The 9,068-nt window shown below is 51.8% G+C and overlaps 1 protein-coding gene across 4 annotated transcripts; it reads left to right on the forward strand.

Annotated features, from left to right (window-relative positions):
* Positions 1-2,843: 2,843 nt before the first annotated feature.
* Positions 2,844-6,932, forward strand: Psrc1 (proline and serine rich coiled-coil 1). Of its 4 annotated transcripts, XM_036189475.1 has the most exons (8): positions 2,844-2,887; positions 3,260-3,309; positions 3,390-3,447; positions 4,013-4,487; positions 5,165-5,279; positions 5,373-5,615; positions 6,107-6,200; positions 6,405-6,932. In XM_036189475.1, the coding sequence occupies exons 2-8, from the start codon at positions 3,291-3,293 to the stop codon at positions 6,406-6,408; spliced, it is 1,008 nt and encodes a 335-aa protein (XP_036045368.1). In that variant the 5' UTR covers positions 2,844-2,887; positions 3,260-3,290; the 3' UTR covers positions 6,409-6,932. The 4 variants fall into 4 exon arrangements, with proteins under 4 accessions (XP_036045368.1, XP_036045366.1, XP_036045369.1 ...); XM_036189473.1 differs by lacking the exon at positions 2,844-2,887 and having other exon boundaries at positions 3,003-3,309; XM_036189476.1 differs by lacking the exons at positions 2,844-2,887; positions 6,107-6,200 and having other exon boundaries at positions 3,003-3,309.
* Positions 6,933-9,068: the final 2,136 nt, after the last annotated feature.

The raw sequence follows: 9,068 nt of genomic DNA on the forward strand, positions 1-9,068 counted from the left end.
GCCTAGGTTCAGTTCCCAGAACCCACACGATGGCTCACAACCATCTGTAACTTCAGTTCTAGGAGGTCACATGCCCTCTTCTGGCCTGTATAGGAACCGGCATACACATGTGGTGCACATACATACATGCAGGCAATTACACATACACATAAAGAAAAACAAAATCTTTTCTCCCCCCAAGATCCTCAATTCAAGATGCTTCTACCTTCACCTCTCAAGTGCTGGGATGGCAGGCACGCAGCACTACCATGCCCAGCTCCTAAGCCAGTACTTTCTGAAGTGGCCTGTTACATACTACATAACTGAGGCCACTGTGTTACAGAACAGATCATTGTAGCTCAGTGGTAGAGCACTAAACTTCAGCAGCTGTCTTGGTTTTCCTTTAGCATTTTTTAAAAAAAATAATGTATTTATTTGCATTGGTGCTGGCCTACACATGCATTTGTGTAAGGGTGTTGGATTCCCTGGAATGGGAATTACAGACAGTTGTGAGCTGCCATGTGGGTACTGGGAATTGAACTCAGGTCCTCTGGAAGAGCAGCCAGAGCTTTTAACTGCTGAGCCGTCTCTCCAGCCCCTCCCTTCAGCATTAATGCCCTGCTCTAGTGAGCAGCCTCCTAAGGTGCCCTAGAGAAGACTGCCCTGTCCTGTCAATCTAAGCTTGCACTGTGGATGGGTAACAGTGACAGGCACCCCAGAGAGTGTCAGCAGAAGGACAGGGTTCTTATCAGCTCCCAGGCCCTCTGTCCCTGTGGTACTCTGGGTTCCCAAGATCCTTAGTGAAAAGCTAGAGGGAGCCAGAGAAAGCAAGAACAGGAAGAGGGTGGGGAAGAGAGACTGTGTGTGCAAGCATGCACATAAATAGCCTTCTATGCATCAGGAACTAATGAAGTGATGTCTTTCTTTTAATCTTCATGTTACAAATAAGAAGGTTCAGTTCAAAACCCCTCAAGTCATGATCTGGTGGAGAGTGGCTGAGCCAGGGTTTGACTGCAGGCCTTCCCCATTTTCCTCATCTATTTCACTCTGAGTCTGGTTGGAAACATGGCTTTAAAAGAGAAAATAGTTCCAGGGGTGGGGCGGATATAGGGCCACATTTTTGAGAAGGAAAGGGACATGGGTTAGCTGAGAGGAATCCAAAAGGCTTTCTTTTTTCAAACCAAAGAGATCTACTTTCAATGAAGACGGAGTCTATTCCAGCCCCTTTTCAGGAGTTTCGTGAGACTTAAGCTTCCCCGCGACGATACCTACCCTATGCCACAAATCAGCTTCTTACCCAACTAAAGTTACTACTCACCTACCTACTGGCCTTGGGAAAAATTGAGAAAACAATGAGCAAATCTAAAGTCCTTACGGAACACCTGTTTGAGCTTGTAGGCGAGAGCCAGGGATGGTGGCTGTTGCTAAAAGTTCTTCCCTGGGAGAGACATAAAACAAGGTCTCAATGACAACAGTAGGAGTCCTCCAAGCTTTACCCAGAGGAACCAGTGAACTTAACGGGCCTGCTTACAGAGCGGTGGCTGGAAGTCACAGGCAGGAACACAGGTGACTTTACAGCAGCCACCCTCAAAGGGTGTCTGAGTCCAGCAGAGACTTCTCCATGGCTTCTCCACGGCTGCGGGAAGAAACGCCCTCCCCTCCCCCTCACTTAGATTCCCGTAGCCCCGCCCCCCCAAACCACGTGCAATTGGGACAGATTGCATCCAAGTGGTTGAGCGGGATGGCTGCATACTCAGGTGAGGGTCCCCTCTGGCCACACCTCTTCCTTCTTTGAGGGAAAGTGAACGGTCCTCAGGCCCAGCTGTGGCGATCTTTCCAGAGCAGGCACAACAGAACTCCCGAAGACAGCAGCAGCTGGCGCACAGGCTAGTCCTATGGTAGTCAGACCTCTGCTATTTGCTATACTGTTCACAGGCCCGCCATTAAAGTTCACACGTCTCCAACATCCTGGCAACGGAATAAAATCTTCACACGGCAAGATGTCTAGCCTATGTAATCCTTCTGCATTTAAGAAGCACTGCCCTGAAATCCTTTTAAACTATTATTATTTATGAATTTGACACTTATGGAATATCTTCTTAACAAAGACTTAACTGTGTGCCTGGAAGTATAGTTTTTTCATTAATTCATTATTTGAACTCTTTTTTTTTTTTAAAGATTTATTTATTTATTTATTTATTTATTTATTACATATACAGAAGAGGGCACCAGATCTCGTTACAGATGGCTGTGAGCCACCATGTGGTTGCTGGGAATTGAACTCAGGACCTTTGGAAGAACAGTTGGTGCTCTTAACCTCTGAGCTATCTCTCCAGCCCCCAATATTTGCACTCTTAAGTAGCTGTTCATACACGTCGTTTGGCAGTTAAGGCAAGGAGAAGAAATATCAAATATCTCAGAGAAACGGCCTTATGCTAAGTGAAGAATTCCCGAGCCTCGGGGCTGGAGAGAGAGTCTGGTGGTCTCAGCAAGCAAGTGAAGAACCCAGCTACTAAGGACTGCAGGAGGTAGGGGCGGGCAAGAGGCGGGCTCCAAACCCACGTTGGTTGGCGGGTTCTCCCCCTGTCGCCGCTCCTCGCAGGTCCTGGCACGCAGTCAGAAGGAGGCGCTCCCGGGCACGCGCGCGCGCACTTGCGGCTCCGCCCGCCGCCCCTCCGAAGCCCCCCGATGGAGTCTTTTTGGGAACCGAGCTTTGGTCCACCCGACAACCTTCTTCTGCAGACTTCCCGGCGGCTCCCGCCTCAGCCCCGCCCCCATGGGCTCGCCAATCGCTGTGCGCGTGTGGCAGGAGTGGGTGGAGCCTAGGAAATTCGAAAGAAGCTCCGCCCCTCGGGAGCCTGTTCCCGGGAACTGGGAGGTTGTAGGAGAAAAGCATCCTGCGTGGACGGTGAGGCGGGGTGGGAAGTGGAAACGGAGTGTGCGCGCCGGAGGTGTGGCGGGGAAGTGGTGCCGGGAAGTGGAAAGGTGGCGGGAGGGGCGGGGGAGAGAGGAGGAAAATCCCGGATAATAACAAGGAGGGAGGTGGAGTGCGCAGACTGCCCGACTGAGGAGAGGCAGATCGCCCATCAGGTGTTGGGGCACGAGCGCTCTGCACTTTTCCCGAAAATAACGGACTAGTTTCAGGGGCACGTGCTGTTCCTGGGATCTTGCTTTACCACCACCATGCCTCCCCACCCCAGAAATGCACCCCGAGTCTAGATGGGGGGTCTAGGGCAGGATGATAGATACCTGAGGTAGGCATGTTGTCTTTCCTGCTCAGGTCTAAGCTGACTCGCTTCCGCTGGCTGGGCATGGAGGATTTGAAAGAAGGTAAGGAAGCCTTGGAGGGAGGAGGGAGGCCCCGAGAGCCCGCAGGGACTGATAGCTGACATTTATTCTCATCCCTTCAGATGTCAGGTTCATTGTGGATGAGACCTTGGACTTTGGAGGCCTGTCCCCATCTGACAGGTACCAGCCCCTTCATCCTGTAACCCTTTAGTGTTAACTTATTGGCCTCTAGAGCTGGGCTTGGGAATTTAGCAGGGTCCAGTCACTCTGATGCCAGCAGTCCGGAGGAATTGGGTCTCTAAGGACACAACTCGGATGCTGGTGAGGAAAACGAAGAAGCTGGAGTGAAATTTAGGGTTTAATGTAAATGAAAGGAAAATGGTCTTGGGCATGTTGAGGCATGCCTGTGGAATTCGTCGGGTGTGCAGAACTCCCCCCCCGCCCCGCCCCCCACCAGAATAGACCAGAGCAGGATACACACAGAGGAGGTGGAAGCACAGAGGATTTTGAATTTGAGATCATTCTGGTCTACAGAGTTGAGACCTTGTCTCAGAAAATGGGGAGTGGGATGAAAGAAAACAGGAGGTGCTAAAGGCTTGCTGGGCCTCAGTAGACCAGGTCTCTCCTCACCTAAAGGCAGTTCTCATGGCCAAAATGGAGTCAGGGTTTGGGGTTGTCCCTGGCTCTATACAGGAATGTCTTCTGCTGTCTTTTGTGTGGTCTGGTGCCATATTTGTTTTCTCAGTCATGAGGAGGAAGACACGACAGTACTGGTGAGCGCAGAGAAACCTCTTCGAAGGGGCCTCTCTCACCGGAGTAACCCGAATGTGGTAGCCCCTGCTGTCCAGGGTGTGAGGTTCAGTTTGGGCCCTCTCAGCCCAGAGAAGCTGGAGGAGATCCTTGATGAGGCCAACCGCCTGGCGGCTCAGCTAGAGGAGTGTGCCCTGCAAGATCGGGAGAGTGTAGGGGCAGGCCCTGGGAAGCCCAGCCCCCGAGCGAAGCCCAGCCCTCGGCGGGAGACGTTTGTCCTGAAGGACAGCCCTGTCCGAGATCTGCTGCCCACTGTGAGCTCTTGGAGCACATCATCCCCACGCAGCCTCTCTGGACCCCGCAGCCTCGCTGGAACCCGCAGCCTCGCTGGACCCCGAAGCAGCGATAAAAAGGGCTCAGCCAGGGCTGTTCGGGTGACAGCTGGAAAGAAGCCCCCCAGCACAAAGAAGGTGAGTGTGGAGAGTGGGATTGCATGTGTGCCCCTAGACAAGCTGCCCGAGACACCCGTAAGAGGGAGAAAGCTATTCTACCCATGGAATTGTTGGGATTAAGTAAATTGGGCTGGAGGTGGAGCCGGGTAGGTAGAGTTTGCCTAGCCTCAGCAAAGCCCTGGGTTTGATCCCTAGCATCACTCACATCAATGGATGTGGTCAACGTAAATGTCTAAGTACACACTTGTGATCCCAAGACTCCGGAGGTAGACCCAGGAAGATCAGGAGTTCAAGGTCATCCTCAAGGGGCTATATGCCGAGTTTGAGACCAGCCTGGGCTACATGACTCCCTTGTTTCAAAAAAATAATAGGCTGGTGAGATGGTTGGCACAGTGAGAAAAAGCACTTTCCACCAAGCCTGATGAACCTGAGTTTAAACCCCACAACCTGCGTGATGAGAACTGACACCCACAAGTTGTCCTCTGACCTCCATATGGATGTCACACGCAATAAATAAATAGAAAATGACTTTGGAAAAAAAGAAATTACCTACCCCAGATCTTGTTGGCAGCTACTCTCTTCCTCGCTGGTTCTAGACAGCAGCCTGCCTCCTCCTTCTTTCCCTCAGTGCCTTAAGCCAGCAGAACACATGCTGTCTCCATTCTAGTCCTTTTCTGTCCCTTGCTCTGTTTCAGGAATCGCCCACTTGCAATCTGTTCCCTGCAGCTAGAAGCCCAGCACTCTCTCCTCTGGCACAATCAACTCTCCCACCCCGGCGGAAAGCTGGGCCCAGTGCACGGACAACAGCAAGTGAGAGCCCGGGCAGCCGGGATGTGGGTGAAGCCGGTACGGGGAAGAGAGGAGGTGGGACTCACCCTGAAATGCCCTTCCTCCTCCCCACAGGCCCGCCAGTCCCTGTCAGACCAGTCCTGGCTCTACAGCCCTCAACTAGCAACTCTCAGTGTTCATCCCGATTCCAGGGAGCGGCTGCTAAGTCTTCCAGTCGATTACCGGTTCCCTCAGCCATCCCCAAGCCTGCCACTCGAGTGCCACTCACGACCCGGAGTGTACCGCCGGGCAAAAGTGCCCTACCTCCAGATTCTCTCTCCACTCGGAAAGGGCTTCCAAGTGCCATAGGGCACAGAGGTAAGATAGAATGGATGTGTGGTCAGGCTAGGCGTGGTGGCCTTGTCTGTAATCTCAGCACTTGGAAGATAGAGGCTGGAGAATCGAGAGTTCAAGGCCAGCCTTAGCTATATAAAGACATGTCAAAAAAAAAAAAATTAGAGCTGGGCATGGTGGTACACACCTTTAATCCCAACCCTTGGGAGGCAGAGGCAGACAGATTTCTGTTCAAGGCTAGCCTGGTCTACATAATGAGTTCCAAGACTGCTATAGCTGAAGAGAGAGATCCTGTCTCAAGAAAACAAACAAAAACAAAACGAAAAGTATTAGGTAGGGGAACATCTGCATGGCCCAGCTTGGCCTTACCCGATACAGCTGTGCTACCGTTAATTTGCAATTCCAGCTGCAGACGGGAAACGGGGCTAAGGAGGCACATCCTCTCACCCAGTCTTTCCTTTGGAGGAGGTCAGCTGAACTTTGCTCCTCTCTATCCCTTCTTAATCCCCACCAAGCTCCTGTTCCCCAGAGAACGAATCTCCCAACCGCCAGTGCCCCTCGAGGCAGGGTGCAGCCCCTCAGGAAAGCCGCAGTCCCTGGACCTACGCGGTAAGACTGGTCCCTCCGCCTGCCCTCGTCAGCTGGGCTTCCGCGCCGCTGTGCACAGCATCCTTGAATTCTGTGTGGAGTGGGGAAGAGAGGAACGAGAGGTCCTGCCTTTTCCCATCCTGAGGGGCTTGAACGTGGCTGGGTACCAGATGGGTGTGAGAGGAAGGGTCCTTCAAAGCAGTTTCCCCCATTCCATCTCTTCAGGTAAAAAGATCCGGCAGCAAGCACGTATCCAGTAGAGAACCACGACACTGCCATCTTAGCCATCGAAGACTGGACCCTCCCCCAGCAGTCCCTGACTCCAGCACATTCTTGCCCAGAGAAGGGAGGAAGAGTTGGTGCTTCCAGGGTTGATCTCTGGAGACCACGGAGGATGGGGTGGGTTGAGCTTGAGGAGACTAAAACTCCTCCCACCCCCACCCCCACCCCCACCATGGCTGAAAGAAGAAGAGATAGGTCACTTCCCCATAGGCAGAGTGACTTGTCTCCACGTGTGGTCAGCTGGAGAGAACTTGACCTTCTTCCCAGACCGTGGGTCACTGGCTGTTTACACGTGAGTGGCCTGCGGAACCAGCCAGCCTTCCTGGTCTCTAGGAGAGGTCTTCCTGAATCCTTTCCCCCACTGGATTCTGGCCTGTTGAGAGAGGCCAGGCAGGCACCTGGCATGCAGGGCTTGTTGCCTGTGAATTCTGTGACTCCTCACAGGCCAATTGACGATAAGGTTGCTCACCAGTCTGCATTTTTTTTTTCTTAAATAAAATGAATTTTTTATATATATTTTTTCTGCATATCTGAAAGTAACTCTTAATAGATTCGAAGTAAACCTCTGTGTAATTGTAAGGAGAGCTGGGATGGACCACTAGGTCCTAGGCTAGGGCTTTGAACCTCCTGCTCATCTGGCTGTGACTAGTCCCTTGTTACCATTCAACTGGGATCAGGCCGCCTTTCTGCAATTTCATGTTTTCGGACAGTCCAGATCCGTTAACTGTTGCTCCATCCACAGTGTCCGAGCTGCTAGGCTAGGACCTAAGTCTACTGTTACTCATATCTTAAACTTGAATATTATTTCTGACAAGACGATGGAATCCCATAGGGGATAAAGAGGCCCTTTGGTGGTGGTCAGCTTCCCTGGCCGCCTCAGCCAGAAGATACCAGAATGCCTAGTCGGATCTAACTCACATCATCAGCATTGCCCGTTCTTCCCTCTCCATGCCCCTGCTGGACTTGATGGCCAGCGTCAGGGTCTGGAAATGTCTACAGTGCTCTTGTGTCTTGTACGTAGTGGAGCACTGAACTCATTTAGAGTGAGCACACAGTGGTGGGTACCTGTTGAAAGTCCAGCTTAGGCTCTCCCGGGTTTTGTGGTCTTTAACTCTTGCAGTCAGAACTAAATCGATTCCTTTTGAAGAAGAAACTTCCCCAAAGGCAATTGAGCAATGGAAAGGGGGACAGCTGATGACAATCTCCACCCATGCCTATATGCTCACAAGTGCCCTTCTTAGGCCATGGGTGCCCCGCCCCACCCCCACATTCAGGGGCTCTTTTCCCTTTTATGGCCGACCTTAAGCTTCATTTAACACACCTGTAAGCACACAGGGCCTACACACACAGCGGCGGCTGCCTCTGCCTTCTCCTTTCCCTGAATTCTGGGCACCATCTCCTACAGCCATTGAAATTCTAGGAACCGGATGTGGGGGAGGGGGCAGATACCCAGATGCCATCTATTGTGTTCTGGAGGACCTTGGCATGAGGCAACAAAGCCTCAGGTGTGTTCCCCAGCCTCCTGCCTTCCTCCTCTCCCTTCAGTCAGCCTGGCCCAGGGCTCTGTGCTAATGAGACTTTGGAGGAGTTCTACTAGGGCAAGCTTACCCGACCAGTCAGTAGCTGAGTCCCCTCGATCTCCTGGGGTCTTCCAGGCTTTGCTTGTCCTGTTTTCTAGTCTGGGCCTCCATCCTCTGAGTGGATAGGTCACCACACAGAATTCAGGGAACAAGGGTAGCTGGTGACCTCCTGCTCTGACTGGCATCTGTACTGTCAACAAGTCGAAGAACACACACCTAGGCATGGGCAGTAGGTGGCGTGTTTTTGTTTTTGTTTTTTGTTTTTTTTGTTTTTGTTTTTTAATCCAAGTTCCTGTTGGTGGTGAAGAAGCAAAGCCAGCTGCAGACCCCTGTGTTGCTGCCATCTGGTGGCTGGAGCCGGCAAGGCATGTTCCCCTCTCTGGGTCAGTCTTGAGTTTCGGCCTCCACCCCACATTGCTCCAGAGCTGCTGAAGTCGCATCCATTTGGTAGTGCCTACCTGCTATAGTTGCTTTTCCTGTTCAGCTAACTGCCTGCCTCCTTTCCTTTGGCCTGGGTTTCTATTTTCCTGTCTGTGCACTCTGTCCACCACCCCTTCCTCCCCACAAGCAACAGCTGGGAAGGCAGGTGTTTATTGGCCTCTTGCGATGCACTGTGAACAGTTGTAAGCACTTTGCATGTGTTAAGTTATTTAATCCTCATAAAAGCTCAATTAGGCAAAGGCTGTTACCACTGTCCTCATTTTGCAGACCGAGGAACTAAGGCTCAGGCAAATGAGGCCACATCGCCTGCTTCTGGGGTTTGATAATTTCAACCCTATGCTGCCCCCACGGTGAGTCCTATTTTGTTGGATGGACCTCTGACAAACAAAAATGTGGGTCTAGAAGTGATGTTACCAAGCACACACTTATCCCCAGAATGAGTATGCTTCATTCCCCAATAGAACAAATAAAAAATGGCCCACAGATTCCCATCTGCCACTCATCTCTCCCTATCTACTGAATTCTGCCCCAGAAAATTCGTTCCTGTCTGGGACTCAGTCTGATATGTGGAGGCTCTTGGGCCATG

The sequence above is a fragment of the Onychomys torridus genome, chromosome 6 (assembly GCF_903995425.1).
Source record: "Onychomys torridus chromosome 6, mOncTor1.1, whole genome shotgun sequence".
Taxonomy (NCBI): Eukaryota; Metazoa; Chordata; class Mammalia; order Rodentia; family Cricetidae; genus Onychomys; species Onychomys torridus.